This window comes from Mercenaria mercenaria, chromosome 4 (assembly GCF_021730395.1).
Source record: "Mercenaria mercenaria strain notata chromosome 4, MADL_Memer_1, whole genome shotgun sequence".
In the NCBI taxonomy this organism is placed as follows: Eukaryota; Metazoa; Mollusca; class Bivalvia; order Venerida; family Veneridae; genus Mercenaria; species Mercenaria mercenaria.
In genome coordinates this window covers 51,234,067-51,251,043 of record NC_069364.1, presented here as the reverse complement: position 1 = coordinate 51,251,043, position 16,977 = coordinate 51,234,067, and the positions used below count along the sequence as shown (strand labels likewise).

At 36.0% G+C, this 16,977-nt stretch overlaps 2 protein-coding genes across 2 annotated transcripts; both read right to left on the bottom strand.

Annotated features, from left to right (window-relative positions):
- Window positions 1-258: 258 nt before the first annotated feature.
- Window positions 259-5,894, bottom strand: LOC123551678 (sodium-dependent glucose transporter 1-like). Its single transcript, XM_045340769.2, has 3 exons — window positions 3,670-5,894; window positions 2,190-2,481; window positions 259-1,834 (listed from the first exon to the last, which is right to left on the bottom strand). The coding sequence occupies exons 1-3, from the start codon at window positions 3,733-3,735 to the stop codon at window positions 858-860; spliced, it is 1,335 nt and encodes a 444-aa protein (XP_045196704.2). The 5' UTR covers window positions 3,736-5,894; the 3' UTR covers window positions 259-857.
- Window positions 5,895-7,645: 1,751 nt separating this feature from the next.
- Window positions 7,646-16,976, bottom strand: LOC123551676 (major facilitator superfamily domain-containing protein 4A-like). The gene is made up of 3 exons (XM_045340764.2): window positions 16,737-16,976; window positions 15,792-16,083; window positions 7,646-12,462 (listed from the first exon to the last, which is right to left on the bottom strand). The coding sequence occupies exons 1-3, from the start codon at window positions 16,803-16,805 to the stop codon at window positions 11,975-11,977; spliced, it is 849 nt and encodes a 282-aa protein (XP_045196699.2). The 5' UTR covers window positions 16,806-16,976; the 3' UTR covers window positions 7,646-11,974.
- Window position 16,977: the final 1 nt, after the last annotated feature.

Below are 16,977 nucleotides of genomic sequence, written 5' to 3'. Positions count from 1 at the left end.
TTGCATTATACACACAGAGCAAAAAATAAACACCTCCAATACATAGATCTAATGTATACTACAAGATATATTAAGTTCGTGTACAAATATAAATAAATTATAAAGCAACTGATTCATATTAAATTTATAAAGTACGTACGGGACTGGTGAAAAACAGTAAAGTGTATTGTGTGAATATGTCTAGGTATAAGAATACGATAATGCATTTCCATAGCGGACTGAATAATGAGTCTACAATGATTACAAAAAGAACGAAAATGCAGAATTGAAAATTTTATAACAGTCAGTTTACATCGTGAAAATAAACACACATATACATAGACATAGTAAAAACAAGTAGAGTACGAAGACAAAACAGCGATTAAATGAACACAGTTGAATTTCACCTCGGTGGTTCTACACAGGTGTCCTCCAGTGCCTGAAATGATGTCTGGAAGACCTTCACCAAGAAAAGCTATAATGTCTTCCTATGAACTAAAATTGTGTTGATGGTGAAAAACACAAACAAAAACATTTCGGGGTTTATTATAACTGAAACTGAGCTGTACAAATGAATATACAGCAGAAACCTTCGAAACCGGACTGCCCTGAGAGTTATTTCCGATTCAGAGGGGTATATAATAATGTTCCATCAGTTAGATTGTAAAATTACATTTAAGTTCTTACAATCGTGTATCCAGCCTTTTTTTCCAAATAGCAGCACATAAGTTTAAATTACATGATATATCAAAAGAAGCATTGATCAATAAAATGCACGTAAACATTGTTGAGATATTAAAGCTTAAATTTAAGCAGTAAAAATGCAACGTTCAAATGTAAGCTATTCTAAAACATTTAAATAGCATAAAAATATTAAATTATGTTTTAATCAGTAATTCTACCTCTTTGACTCTTTTGTAACGCTCACCAATTCTTAGAAAAAGTGCGCAAAATAGCAAAACAATTCCTACCAATTGTAAAATATATAGCACAGATTTAGGTCCGTATGTATCATACAATTTCCCCTCTACCCAAATAAAACTCAAATCCCCAAAGCTTCCAGCAAATTGAATTATCATCAAACACATGCCACTAATTTCTATAAGGGTATTCCCGTAAGCTATTCCACTGGCGTTCAACGTAGAAATAAGAAAACCTTCAAACGCTGTGCAGTACCATAACAAGGTTGGGCTTATAGAAGCATACACATTTAACATTGTTGCTGAAAATGTATGCATTAATACTTGAAACATAAATAGTTTTTTTATTGGTATATAATTGGAAAGCACTGAGCCGACCAATCTTCCAATGGTTATGCCAAGCCAGAACGTCATATTTAAATAAGAAGCTTCCGTTTTTGTAAATTTAAACACTTCTACAGAAAAGGATCGAACAAACTGCCCAAACATCTCTAGCCCTCCTACCATGGAAAAATAATACATGAATAGCATAAACAGAGTATATACCCCGTAACAAAATTGTCCATTAGCGTAGGTTGCTGGGTTAATCATTTCCTTAAACGTTAATTTTCTTGTTAATGCTTCCGTCGAAGTTTTAACTCGTTTATATCCCTTACAAAAGTAACGTTGAAAATGAAAACGGTAAAATGTCAAAGATAGAAGAATGGTCCCTATTCCTATAGCAACGTATGCGTACTGAACATGTGTTCCCTTTATTATTCTGAAGTATTCTGTTTTCTTGTGCAAGTCCTTTTGTTTAGGCAACTCTACTATAGCCAAGAATGGATTGACCGCGAGTGGTACCATTAATGCACCGATGCCATACCCGACATGAAGTAGCTGAAGAGAAACAGCCGTCTTCTCAGGCCATAACGTTATCACAGACCGGATACCAGCTGCAAAATAAGGTAGATAGATCTTGTAATGTGGTTGAAATTTTGTGGTAGCAGCAGTATCCCCGACAGGGTCATGGCTACCTTTCTTCGATAGATATACAAGAAACGGATTGAAACTTGCTCCAAAAACATATTATGATATATTTATGCCATTTCTAGTTCCACAGTGTAAAGATATATTTGAAATAGTGAGCGATACTAGTAATGGTTGGTATCCTTTTACACAAAACCCAATTTTATCAGCATGGTATTAAATTTAGAGATGTTTAAATAGTGATGCAACAGACCCAAAAATTAGGTCACTGCTGCCATAAGCGAAAAGTTTGAATGCATTTATAAATATCGCAACACTTACCAATGCCGACAACACCACTGCATACGCCAAGGGTGAAGTAATGAAACCATAATGTGTTGATTGTGAACGTGTACGGAAGAGTCATTATGGCAAGACCTGCAACAGTTTCTGCTAGCGCGATAAGCAGGTCGAGGGAGTGGCTAAATCTGTCTACCAGAAATCCAGCTACCAGAGCGCCACAGAATCCACCAGCACCACGCCCACTTACAGAACGAGATACGTCTTCATAGGTAGCTTTGAAGATGATTTTGATGTCAATCATTGTTGGACCAGGCATTTCTAAATATAGGCCCTAAAATAGAAAAAAACTACTTATCAATATTTTCTTACGCAAATGTACCCATGCGTATAGTCAGGCCTGAATCAAGTAAGCCATCGGTGAGATATCATAAAGATAATGTTTATAAGCGATACTGGGGTCGCGTGTGGCGGTAAACGACTGGAAGATTGGTCGGATTTCATATTGCTAGGCACTGTTCAGTTGGCGTGTCGATGTGGGATTGAATCCGAGCCCAGGCTGATATAACTTTAAAATTATAGAAAATTACATAATTGTTAATAAGAGCTTTAATGCAGATTACTCAGATATCAAAATAGATCTTTCAACATTTTTTTGCTGAATAGATGTTTAACATACAGCTGTTTGTTAAAACAGAACACTTACAGTGTACTCGAGTATTCCGAACCAGTTTTCAGAGAATTGAAATGGGACTGATGCTTCAACATGTAAAGTTTGGTTTTTTAAATCAATGAATAAATCATTAAATTGTCAATAAAAAGACAGTATCTGATTTCTGCAATATCGCAAGTACTTTTCCTAGTATTTAAATTTTCCTGACCAGTGTGAACTCCGCTATTTTCAGTTATTTCCAGAAACAGGGTATATTTCATTGTATGTTGTTATCCATTTCTGCCTAAAGATGTCTACCTACCGACACAAGTTTAGTGGAACTGGCCTTGGAATGCTGTGTCAACTTTATGATCAAGACAATAAGTTCAAAACCATAATGAACGCTATATAACATTTTATTGTTATAATTTAACATTAAAACAAAGCATAATTCAATGCAACACATAACTAGCATGTAAAATGGCCCAAATGAATTTAAATGTACACATTACCCGACTATAAAGTAAGCGTCTCTTGAAGAGAGCAGCTCATTTCATCGCCAAAAGTTGGCATCTTGAGTCAATATACAACATTCTTCTATAATCGCTTGAAAAAAGGCAGATGTTAAAACTTATGGCTGCTCAATGTGCACAAGTAGTCAAAGTGTAAAAATAACTATTTTTAACTATAGTTTTTTTATTCGAGCAGTCGCTGTCATCCTGTGGAAAACGTTTATATTGGCCCGCATTTTAGACTGATTCAGAATTCCCGAGTAGACTGTATTATATAAATACTGTAAGTTAACTTTAGTTATGATATTATTATTATTGTATTTAACATGAAAAACAGCAATATAAATACGGTACTTACCATCGAACCCCAGACAAGCAGTAACATAAACACCCTGTTTATCTTGTTTATATCCTGAGAAACCATCTTGTACCTCGTATTATCACTGAATCTCACACTAAATACTTAATTCAAATTACTCAAACGATATAAAAAGAATCAACATTTGAACATACACACACATACACTTTTGTAATGGTATTTCATTGATTTTACAACACGTAGGATGGTTTGATTAATAAAGAGCTATGTAAAAGATGTCGCACTGGAAATCAATCAGGGATGTAACTTGTGTGAATAAAATTATATCCTATACACATACAACATGCGATGCATGCTGGGTGGAAATCCGGGTAGTAAAACTTTAAAAAATGTGTTATTATAAAAAAACATCAATGAAATATCATATCATGTCATATTGCCGTCGGTTATGTATTTTATTTAGTTATATATACTGTGAGAATCATACCGAAAATTCGATATTATAATGCAAACACCGAAAATTATTTAAATCGAAACTTTCCATAGGTTCTTTACTTATTCTACTGCAATTATTCAGGAGAGAAATACAACAAGTAGCTGTGTATGAATTTGCATAAATCTTTGCAAGAGTTATGTAAATTGATACATAAGATTGGATTATACTGGTCTCTGGTCTTATTACAACATTATCGCCTTTATTCAACGATCCGTTTCAGTCATCAAATATTGGTATTATAGACATCAGTTCGCATATTATTATTATTATCATTTTACCAGATTTTTATTGAATATATATTTTCCCTTTCGCGAATGCCATGTTAAAACACTATAACTTCAGTTTGCTGCAAACGATATCAATAATCGTTAGTCAAATAAAAAAACTATCCATAAGCTGGAAATATTTTCTGCGATGATATTTTGACACGCCGCTAAGGTATATCTATATAACCTATGTTTCGGTCAGGAAGAATCACCTATTTTTAATTGATAGAATTTTATTGAATGAATTCTAGAGATTGATTTCTAAGTCATTCAATAAACAGAATGATACTTTATTGATGAAAGTTTCTTTTTATATCAATAACTGGTTTTGATATGTAGCCACAAAGAAAGACAACTCTTGCCTACAAGCAGAGATACCTATCAGCAATAACACGCTTTTTTACAACAAATACGATTATTCCGCTACGGAGAGCGCAGATCTACGGATCGCGGAGTCGTGAGTTCGATCCCCGGGCGGGCCGTATGTTTTCCGTGACGATTTGATAAAAGACATTGTGTCAGAAATCATTCGTCCTCCACTTCTGTTCATGTGGGGAAGTTGGCAGTTACTTGCGGAGAACAGGTTTGTACTGGTACAGAATCCCGGACCACTGGTTAGGTTAACTGCTCGCCGTTACAAAACCGGAATACTGTTGAAAAATGGCGTTAAACCCAAAACAAACAAACAAATACAATTAGGATATCTTCATTTGTCATTGATTTATCCTTACAGAACTGGTGCAGATATTGTCAACTTATTTATGTTATAAAAAATCGTATAATTTAATTTCAAAGATAGTGAACATCTGAGCGAAAATTTTAACCAGTCAGTTAAAAAAAATGGTGCAAAGAGTTGCGGATTTTGCTATTCATGAAGATAAAGATGGGCAAGTCTGAAGCAAATCCAATGCGTAATATTGAAGCGTGGATATGCACATGTATTTCAAAGACATTTATAAGGCTTTACTCAAATTGTACAGCTGCTAATTATAAATAATTTTCACGTGATATTTGCGGATATATACTGGCATGGGGTAAATATAGTGCACAATTTGAAGGTGTACATGACAGCTTCTACTTGAAAGTATTTTTGTCATTGTTTTCATGTTACTGCATTGTTTTTGCGAGAAAACCGCGATTTAGTTTGCGTTATTTAGAGAGAATATTTTATCTTAACCTGTGTAACATCACTGTTAAACTTCCCAGTGGTGTTTTGGCACCGATCGTTCCATTGCGGTGCCCCACTGTGTTTCTTGTCTTGTTTTATCCTTGCTGTCTAACTGTTAAGATTAGTTTAAACATATTTTATTGCTTATAATACATGTATATATATAATTACAGCAACATATAGATATTAACAATAAACTGAATTATAGCAGTTGGGTCGGGCCACAAGTTCTGCCAACATTAGTAAACGGCCCTTCCCTTGAAAATTTAATATTACATAAAATTAATTACTTTTACGAAATAAACAATTATATCATGTATTACAAAAGATTCAAGAAAAGACCAAAGTATGACGGAAACTGAAAAAAGATAATATAGCTAATTTAATGTTAGATATGAGGTTGTTATTGCTAGTTCTTCCTTATAAATCTGTTTCCCAGAAGCTAGGCAAGGGCAGGAGTAACTGTAATCGTTTTAGATAAATTGAGGTTTGATTAATAATCAATATCAAATGTTAGGTACTGTTTAGCTTAGTCCATGTTCTTTTTATGTAAAATTTAATGCTGATCATTCACTAATCCATACATACTCTGATGTAATCATGCAGTGTCGCAACGTATATGATTCGGATATGATAATCATATGATTCTAATATGAGACCTTTCATATGCTTATTTTTAAAAAAAGAACCGGGTATGATGTAGGGTTTCGTTTTATAGCAGTTACAATATTTCAAAGTTCATAAAGGACCAAGACACAAGAAAAACAATTAGATAAGAAGGCCCTAACAATATGCAATGATGTTTACCAAGTTTCATTTCGATCGGGTGTTAAGTTCACAAGTCGAAAAAGGAGCAAGACTCAAGAAAACGATCAAATAAAAATGTTCCAGCAATATTCGTATTAGTATTTATCATGCAATGATGTTTACCAAGTTTCATGTTGAGTACACAATGTTCAAGAGCAGTTGTAGTATTTCAAAGCCCCCAAAAGGACCACGACTAAAGAAAAACAATCAGATAAGAACGTCCCGACAATATGCGAATAAGCATTTCATGCTGATGATGGAGGTGTACGGAGTGTCATGTTGAGTACACACTGTTCTAGGGTAGTTGTAATATTTCAAAGCACCAAAAAGGACCACAACTCAAGAAAAATAGTCAGATAAGAACGTCTCGACAATGTGCATAATTATGCGTATTTCATACTGATGCACCAAGTTTCTTTGAATACGCATTTTCCGGGTGTTGCTGAAATATTCCAAAGTCAAAAACAGAACCATAACACAAGAAAACATAAATGTGCACTTAATGTTGATTATGTGTATCAAGTTTCATTTCAGTTGAAAGGAAACTGTAACTCAAAATGTCATGATGCAGACGTATTATTTCAAGTCTAAAAAGGCCATAACTCTAGAGGAAAACATATTCACTGAAGTTTCACTTCCGGCCATAGATGTTTACCAATTTTCATTTCAGTTGGATGGGAACAGTAGCAGAATTTATTTTGAGTACATAATGTTCTGACATATATTTTATTATTTCAAAGTCTAATAGGCATTTAACACCCCTAACCCCATCCGCCAAAAAAATATGGATATTGGACGTTTAAACAGAACAGAATCTGTTTATACATCTGCTAATTTTAAAGCTATATATTGCATATCGGGTATAGTCCCTCTAAAACATTCACCAGTGTATCACAGACATTTTATAAGAGCGAAATCCCTAAGCCTAAAGCAAAATACCATAAGGATGTTAGTAATAACAAGAAAACATAACAAAAGGTACGAAAGTTGTGCTTTGGTTAATAAAAGGTAAATTTCGGCGTATAATTATGCGGAAATTATCAAACAAGGCATTAAATTCATTCAAAGTATTAAACGTCCGCTTTAAATTAAAATGGGTGTGTGCGTGTGTGTGTGTGTGTGTGTGTGTGTGTGTGTGCGCGCGCGCGTGCGTGCGTGCGTGTGTTCGGGTTTAACGTCTTTCTCAACAATTTTTCAGTCACATGAACGGCGGTGTCTACTTGTAGCAGTGAGCACAATGCCCAACTTTATAGGGCTGCCTCTCTGAAATATCACGCCGTAGACACATGACATGGTACTCCACACAGTCACATTATACTGACTCCGGGCTGATCAGTCCTAGTACTATCCTCTTAATGCTGAGCGCCAAGCGAGGTAGCTACTAGTACCATTTTTTACGTCTTTCGTATGACGCGGCCAGGGATCGAACCCATGACCTCCCGCACTCGAAGCGGACGCTCTACCACTAGGCTACCGAGGCGGCGGCCAAGCGAATAAATCTGTTTGATTCGTTGGGAATGAATACGAACAGAACAGGACAGAATATTTTTATTCAGTCTTGTACATTGTACATGGCCTAAACACCAAAAATTACAATATATAGTAACGTTCATAAAATTTCAAATAAAATAACTAATGAGCCGCGCCATGAGAAAATCAACATAGTGGCTTTGCGACCTGCATGGATCCAGACTAGCCTGCGCATCTGCACAGTCTGGTCAGGATCCATGCTGTTCGCTAACAGTTTCTCTACTTGCAATAGACTTTGAAAGCGAACAGCATGGATCCTGACCAGACTGCGCGGATGTGCAGGCTGGTCTGGATCCATTCTGGTTGCAAAGCCACTATGTTGTTTTTCTTATGGCGCGGCTCAAATGTGTTATTCAATGTAAACATATTCATGTCAGGTCTAAACACATAACATAGTTAAATTTTGATTTTTTTATGGTATTGTACCACTATACCACCTGAATAACTGAATGCATTTCATGTGCTATGATAGTTACAAAAATGTAAGAGCTTTACATGAACAATTACATGTTCAACATCAAACAATGATATTCCCTTTAAATTTGCATGTATTTCATAATAATATAATAAATAGTGTCGAGTCTGAAAATATTTCTGTAAACTGAAATGCTACTTGCATACATGTTTATTTAAAAAACATCAATACCACAGTGAACCAAAATTAAAATATTCACAACTTCTAAAGACCCATTATACTTCATCTAGTCAGCCTAAAATGTAAGAGTATAAACGGATATTCATAAGAAAAATCCCTAAACTTAAAGCAAAATCCCATAAATAAAGATATCAATAAAAAATATCTCAGAGGTGAATTGCTATAAATTATCTAAAACTAAAGTTGGCCACAATTTCATAGCATTGTCATTTAAGAGTTTTATAACCTTTTCTCCAAGTGGAGCGAAAGAAAGGCAGACAGTAACATGAAAACATCACAAAAAATGTTGAAAAGTTGTCTGTTGTTAAGCAGGTAGCATATTGGATGATGACTACCGGTATGTGGGCTTTATCCAGTGAGTGACATATAAAACTGATTTATTAAATTCATCCCTGCAAGAACAATGTAAGGCATTCACCATAATAGCCGCACCATGAAAAAACCAACATAGTGCATCTGCGACCAGCATGGATCCAGACCAGTCTTCGCATGCGCGCAGTCCGGTCAGGATCCATGCTGTTCGCTAGCGGTTTCTCTAATTGTAATAGGCCTTGAGAGCGAACAGTATGGATCCTGACCAGACTGCGCCGATGCGCAGGCTGGTCTGGATCCATGTTGGTCGCAAATGCACTATGTTGGTTTTTTCATGGTGCATTCCACATATGGTGATCAGGACAGTGAATTTCTGTGATGTTCTGGTGAAATAAAAATTAATATGTACACACATTTATGTTCAGCAAGCATTAAAATTCAAGTTTCAATAGTTAACCTATTTAAATTTTGACTTTCTATCATAGCTCAACTTCAAAAGCAGAATGTTTGAATATACAATTTCATATGGTAATGGCATCACATATTAGTATTATATCATAAATAGAAAATGGGAATATATCTGTTAGAAATTTGCCTGAACAACAATATCTCCAACATCAAATGAATGATATTCATATTCTCTTCCAACTGCATGTATTCAAAAACGTTTTTGTTTCAAAAAAAGGAACAGAAGTCTGAAAATATATTTGTAAAATAAACTGCTCTATTGCCTTTCTATTCAAAATACAAAAATACCCTGTCAACCAACATTAGAACATTAACAATTTCTAAAGACCCTTTAGAAAAAAAGCATTATGCTGCACATAGTCTAAGACTAGAAAATGACACAGGATATTTATACGAAAAATCCCTAAATTTAAAGCAAAATACCTTAAATAAAAATATCAATGATAATAAAACCATCTCAGCAGTGGATCTGCAACAGTAGCTTGGCACTCTTCAGAATTTCAGTTCTACAATTCCTTTACACGTATCACAGTCACTCAGGGTCTTTTTACCTTTCCTTGAAGTACAGTCAAAGGAGCACAGCGCCCAACGACTCATGTACACCTAATATTGACTTGATACGTTTTGTACTTAAGTCATGGAAGACATGCAACAGCAGGAAAGCAACTCGATATAAAGTTGGAAAACTGCCTTTAAAGGGATACTTAGATATAAAAGTAAATCCTTTTATTGTAGATTCAATGTTTCCTATATTTCATTAATATGCTTAGTTAGGCCTAAATTAGACCAATTATTCGTAAGCATGCAATTTTCATTACCGTGTTAAGCTGACCTACGCATGCCAGTTTAGGAAAACGCTTGACAACTGCTACAAAAATGTCATATTTCACTTTTCTTTTCAAATGCAAATCACTGTTAACATTGAAAAAGTAAGATAACTCAAGTCATTGATCAGGCAATTTATCACATGTTTTCGAGACATAAGATCAAATTCAATAAAACAGCAAATGTATGTTTCCTGTAACTAAATGAGTAATTAAGAATAAAAAATCATGGATACATTTCTTTAAAAAGTACCTGAGAATCCATTTAAAACCTGTGAGACATGGGAAATGTATCAAATGATATAATATAAAAACGGGTTTTGAATTCATACCAGTAAGAACAATATAAGTCATAAACGTGTCGCCGTAACTAAGAGGTAGCCAAGAGAATGTGATGTGTCGTGTTTCAGGAAAATGCATATGTGCACATACTTGTAATATATAGACATTAAAAGTCAAATACCAACTCATTTTGACTTTTTATAACGTCGCCCCACTTCTAAAATAGTTTCATATGAGCCGCGCCATGAGAAAACCAACATAGTAGCTTTAAGACCAGTCTGGTCACGATCCATGCTGTTCGCTAACAGTTTCTCTAATTGCAATAGACTTTGAAAGCGAACAGCATGGATCCTGACCAGACTGCGCGGATGGTCTGGATCCATGCTGGTCGCAAAGCCACTATGTTTGTTTTCACATGGCGCGGCTTATATTATAAACTCTACGACACTAAGAAAAGAGGAATATGTCAGTCAGATATGATGCATGAAAAAAAGGAAATAATCTGGTGTTCACGACTGAAAGATATTTGAACATGTTTTTCTGTTTCATGTTTTCAATGGTTTTAACCAAATTTTGTAATAAGATATTTTCTAACAATGATAAATGTGTCTGATATCTTTCACTGAGAAAAATTTAAATATTACGTCTTTGGAAAATGTTATGTATATACATATAATGATGTAGATCCCATTTTAAAGTCCTTACACGGTAAAGTATGTCAGTATATCAATAAATCCCTAAAAATTGTGAAATGCTATCATTGCATTACTAAAATGTATGATGTCTACTAGTGCATCTAAAATACAGAACAATTAGATCATACACTGAAACAAAACCATATATATACCTTCTATGCATTCCTTTGACTGACAATTGAGTAACTTCACCATTAATTATATCATATATATATATAATATATTAAAAGTTAATAAATTTAACCCAACTGACCTAGTTACCTTAAACATAAAAAAATCACAGGCTTTGAACAATAAATTATTTTGGCTAACAATGGTTCCCTCTTCGCAATGATATGACACGATATGACATCTTTGATTTTGTTACACATTCAAAATTCTACCCGACGTTCCAGCTGATATTCTTGTTGCAATCCTGAACATCACCACACAGACAACCACGATCCATGCTGCTATACATGCTCCATAAAGAATAGATGACGCTCCGTACGTATCATACATCTTTCCTGCGGTCCAGAGGTAAGTCAAATCACCAAAACTTCCCGCAAATACTATAACCATTAGGCAAACACCAGTTAGATTTATTATTGTGTTTCCGTAGGCGACACCTAGCGGGTATAACGGTGAAACAAGTAGTCCTTCGAGTATTGTTAAAATCCAAAATACTTTGGGACCAGTTAACGCATATTTGTTCAAAGTTATCACAGATGCTAAATGAAGGACTGTCTGAGTAAGAATAAGTGTGCGCACGTGCACAAACCGTGCAACGAATGCTCCAATTAGGCGTCCTGTCGTAAGACTCAACCAGAAAAGAGTATTCAGATACGATGCCTCTGACTTTTCAAGATGGAAAACGTCTACGGAAATAGTTCTTACAAATGTTGCAAAAAGTTTTTCGCCACCTACAACATTGAAAAAATATAAAAAATAATAAAATGAGAGCGCATAGTCCATAATAAAAATTTCCATTAGCATATGTAGCTGGATTAAAGATCTCTTTAAATGATTTAGCTTTCGCGGAAGTCGATGGTACGGTTTCTTTAACAACGGTAGACCTTTTAGCTGTCAACTGAAACAAGAAGAATGGAATTGCAACACAACACGTAAATATCCCTATTATGAGGAACGCTAAATGAGCACGTGACTCTTTGATCACGTGATAATGAGGATTCGGGTTCATGTCATCTTTTTGTACGTTTTCAATGACTGCAAGGAACGGAGAACAGATAAGGGGATCCGTGAGAGCACCAACTCCAAACCCCATATGTAACAACTGCAGAACGATGGAGCTTCTTTCTTTCCATATTTCAAGAGCAATACGTGTTCCACCTGCAAACAGAAACAACATTATTAATTTTTGAACGGCGAAAACCATCTGTATAATTGGTATTAGGTCTTGTTACTTCTTAGTTAATCACAATGCTGCGCTTATGCATTGAAAAGCGTGACTACCGTTGTAAAAGAGGTACCCCAGGAATGTCTTGAAAAGCGTAACTACAACTGTAACAGTGGCATGAGATTATAGGTACCCCGGGAATGTGTTAGGCATTGAAAAGCGTAACTACAGCTGTAACAGTGGCATGAGATCATAGGTAACCCGGGAATGTGTTTAGGCATTGAAAAGCGTAACTACAGCTTCAAAAGTGTCGTGAGATCATAGGTAATCCGATGTGTGTTTAGGCACTGAAAAGCGTTACTACAGCTGTAAAAATAGCGTGAGACCATAGGTAACCCGGGAATGTGTTTAGGCCCTGAAAAGCGTAACTACAGCTGTAAAATTGACATGAGATATAAGGTAACCCGGGTGTGTGTTTAGGCATTGAAAAGCGTAACTACAGCTACAAAAGTGTCGTGAGATCATAGGTAATCCGGTGTGTGTTTAGGCACTGAAAAGCGTTACTACAGCTGTAAAAATAGCGTGAGACCATAGGTAACCCGGGGAAGTATTTTGGCATTAAAAGCGCACACACAACTGTAAGAGTGGCGTGAGATCATAGGCAACCTAGGGAAGTGTTTTGGAATTGAAAAGCGCAAATACAGCTGTAAGAGTGGCGTGAGATCATAGGCAACCTAGAGAAGTGTTTAGGCATTGAAAAGCGCAAACACAGATGTAAGAGTGGCGGAAGATCACAGGTAATCCGGGAATGTATTTAGGCACTGACAAGCATAACTACAGCTGCAAAAGTGGCATGACACCATAGGTAACCCGGGGATGTGTTTAGGCACTGAAAAGCGTAACTACAGCTGTAAAAGTGGCATGACACCATAGATAGCCCGGGGATGTGTTTAGGCACTGAAAAGCGTAACTACAGCTGTGAAAGTGGCATGACACCATAGGTAACCCGGGGATGTGTTTAGGCACTGAAAAGCGTAACTACAGCTGTGAAAGTGGCAAGACACCATAGGTAACCCGGGGATGTGTTTAGGCACTGAAAAGCGTAACAACAGATGTAAACGTGGCATGACACCATAGGTAACCCGGGGATGTGTTCATGCACTGAAAAGGGTAATCCGGGGATGTGTTTAGGCACTGAAAAGTGTAATAACAGCTGTAAACGTGGCATGAGCTCATAGGCACCTCGGGAATGTCTTTAGGCATTGAAAAGCATAAACTACGGTTGTAAAAGTGTCGTGAGATCAGATGTAGTCCGGTGTGTGTTTAGGCACTGAAAAGCGTAACTACAGCTGTAAAAGTGGCATGAGACCATAGGTAACCCGGGGATGTGTTTAGGCACTGAAAAGTGTAACTACAGCTGTAAACGTGCCATGAGATCATAGGTAACCCAGGGATGTATTTTGGCACTGAAAAGCGTAACTACAGCTGTAAAAGTGACGTGAGATCATAGGTAATCCGTGGATGTGTTTAGGCACTAACAAACGTAACTACAGCTGTAAAAGTAACGTGAGATCATAGGTGACCCGGTGATGTATTTAGGCACTGAAAAGCATAACTTCAGCTGTAAAAATGTCGTGAGACCATAGGTAACCCAAGGACATGTTTATGCATTGCATAGCACAAACATAGCTGTAAAAGTGGCGTGACACCAAAGAAGCCCGGGGATGTGTTTACGCACTGAAAAGCGTAACTACAGCTGTAAAAGTGGCGTGAGACCATATGTAACACGTGGAAGTATTTTGGCATTTATGAGCGCAAACACAACTGTATGTGTACCGTGAGATCATAGGCAACCTGGGGAAGTGTTTAGGAATTGAAAAGCACGAACACAGCTGTAAAAGTGGTGTGAGATCATAGGCAACCCGGGGAAGTGTTTAAGCATTGAAAAGCGCAAACACAGCTGTAAGAGTGGCGTGAGATCATAGGTAACCCGGGAAGTGTTTAGGCATCGAAAAGTGCAAGCATAGTTCAACAAATTTATGGCGTGTGGTCAAAGGTAATTCCAGAATGTGTTTAGGAAATGAAAAGTGTACGTAAACACATCTGTAAAGTGACGTGATGTCATAAATAACCTGACGGATGCGTTGAAGTATTGGAAAGTGTAAAGAGATGTGAGGTCATAGGTAACCTGATGGATACGTTTAGGTACTAGAAAGTGTAAATGATGCGTTTATAAAAGGTATCTATGAAGTTGGTGTGAGATTATAGGTAACCTGATGGTTGCGTTTAGGCATTGAATTGCATTTACATCTGTAAAAGTGGCGTGAGGTCATGGGTAACCCGACGGATGCGAGAAGTGAAGTTGTAAGTAACCAGAGGGATGCTGTTTTGGCGTTGAAAAGTGTAAACACATATATAAATAACATGCGATGTCATACAAAGTGTTTTGGCAAATAATAGCACATAAATGTCGCATTCATTTTAGAGTTTAGTTCATGTGCGAAAAATTTGAACAGGACACAATTATACCATTTACAGCAAAAAAAATAAGTTTCACATTTGAATATTTCTTGTCACAGCTTGTGTAATACTATGTAAAAAGGATATCATGATTTAAACTGAACACATGTTGCACAATATAAATCATATAGAAAGCATTGAAATATTGATCAGAAGTTCATATATACATGTGTAATTGAAAACTATATTTTACAGAGGCAAACAAAAACCTCCAGAATGGTGTCGTAACATGCACCTCAAATATTCATTTCCTAGGTGAGAGGAAAATATGTGGTTCTTTACACACATCGCTTACTGTTTCAAATTATAAAGTTCCCGGTGTTCATTTTCAAAAGAAGTATGGGAGAGGAACATTATATGTTTTCTTTCGTTCTTCGTACTTGTGAAATATCTTTATACTTGTCAAATGACCATTTGATGCAGACTTAGGAATAAATACCTTTAAAGAAGTACGGTGATCTTAGCTCTTGCACGAACATGTTCAAACCTTCACGAGGTCCTACATGTATGCCCTCAGCCTATACATGTCAACACATCAGCGTCATTTCTTAACATTAAAGAGGAACGGCTGAGGGTTGGTTCGATCAAAGAACATTAACCACAATGCATTTACTTCAGACTATATAGCGTCCAACTGGAGGTAACTGTTTGTTTATTCCAGCAAATCGGCTTTACTGAAAGCCATATTCTCGAAAAAAACTCTCGTGAATATCTTTGAATCATGAGCTGCGCGGGAATCATGCTCCTCGTTGACTTAATGATAATAATCTAGCTGAGATAGTGGGTAATAAGCTTTACTTACCCATATTTACAGCATTACTAACGCAGCCTATCATGAAATACAGCATCCACACGTGACCTGTCGTGGGTACATGTGGGATCAGGGCTATACAAATCCCAGCAATGGTGGTGCCTATAGCAATACACAGATCCAACTGCCTCTCAAACTTATCCACAATGAGAGCCCCGATCAGAGCCCCCAGGAAACCACCGGCCCCTCGGCCAGCAACAGACCTTGTAATTGACTCGTAATTGGTGTTGTATATTAGCTTCAGATCTATCATAGCTGGACCAGAAACTTCAAGGTAAAGCCCCTGAAACAGACATGAAACGTTTAAATTAAGTGCGTTCTCAAACTATAATGTTCATATATATCTTCTCAATGCAGGACCTATTGTATTTCGTAGGCTGCATGGTTACAATTTGCAACAAATAAGGTTATCAGGCCAATGAGAAATTCTGTAATATCTCCTGAAAATGTATATGATATGCACAAATGTGAAAGATTTCACAGATAGTAAAAATATACAGGAGGAATTCTTCTAATAACCGACTTAATAAAATGTTTTATACTTAAAGTAATGTGAGGACGTTGTTAACTAATTAAGTTACTAAGGTTGATAAAACATTGGCATGTTTATAGTGGTTTAAAATACCGTTTATAAAGGTTGAGGAAGAAATATGATTGGACGTGTTATAAAATACCTTTACTACAAAAAAGAAGTGAGACATTAATTAAGTGATATATATTCTATATTTAGGCTATCAGTATTCATTATATAGGTAGGGAATACAATTGATTCCTACGATGACACATAATTATGTCAAAATAATGATTAACAATTTAACAGATAAATACCTGAAACGCACACCTGCATATTTTACAGGGAATATGGCCTTACATAAATTTTACTTATTTTACCGTACAGAGAGTCTAAGAGTCTTTAAGAAAAAAAGACATACATACCTTTGTAACCCAAGCCATAAATATCATGAATGTCTGACATATGTGTCTCAGTGTTACATGCTGACCCATTGCAAAAATAAAATATCTCACTGGTAAGTATTAAAAACTGTACAATTTCATATAACACTATGTTAACTCCTATTTACTCCATATTACTTTACATAAATATTACACGATACTGCGAATCAATGTCAAGACATATTGGTTTTTTTAAACAATTGAAGTTTAACACGTATTGTTT

What these genes read in the sequence shown, in the direction of transcription:
- LOC123551678 (XM_045340769.2), bottom strand. Translation starts at nt 3,735, where the DNA reads ATGGTTTCTCAGGATATAAACAAGATAAACAGGGTGTTTATGTTACTG. An exon ending in TGCTTGTCTGGGGTTCGATG is followed by an intron (nt 2,482 to 3,669) that starts GTAAGTACCGTA and finishes TTTCTATTTTAG; the next exon opens with GGCCTATATTTAGAAATGCC. An exon ending in CAGTGGTGTTGTCGGCATTG is followed by an intron (nt 1,835 to 2,189) that starts GTAAGTGTTGCG and finishes CTTATTTTGCAG; the next exon opens with CTGGTATCCGGTCTGTGATA.
- LOC123551676 (XM_045340764.2), bottom strand. Translation starts at nt 16,805, where the DNA reads ATGGGTCAGCATGTAACACTGAGACACATATGTCAGACATTCATGATA. An exon ending in TTATGGCTTGGGTTACAAAG is followed by an intron (nt 16,084 to 16,736) that starts GTATGTATGTCT and finishes TGTCTGTTTCAG; the next exon opens with GGGCTTTACCTTGAAGTTTC. An exon ending in TAGTAATGCTGTAAATATGG is followed by an intron (nt 12,463 to 15,791) that starts GTAAGTAAAGCT and finishes TTCTGTTTGCAG; the next exon opens with GTGGAACACGTATTGCTCTT.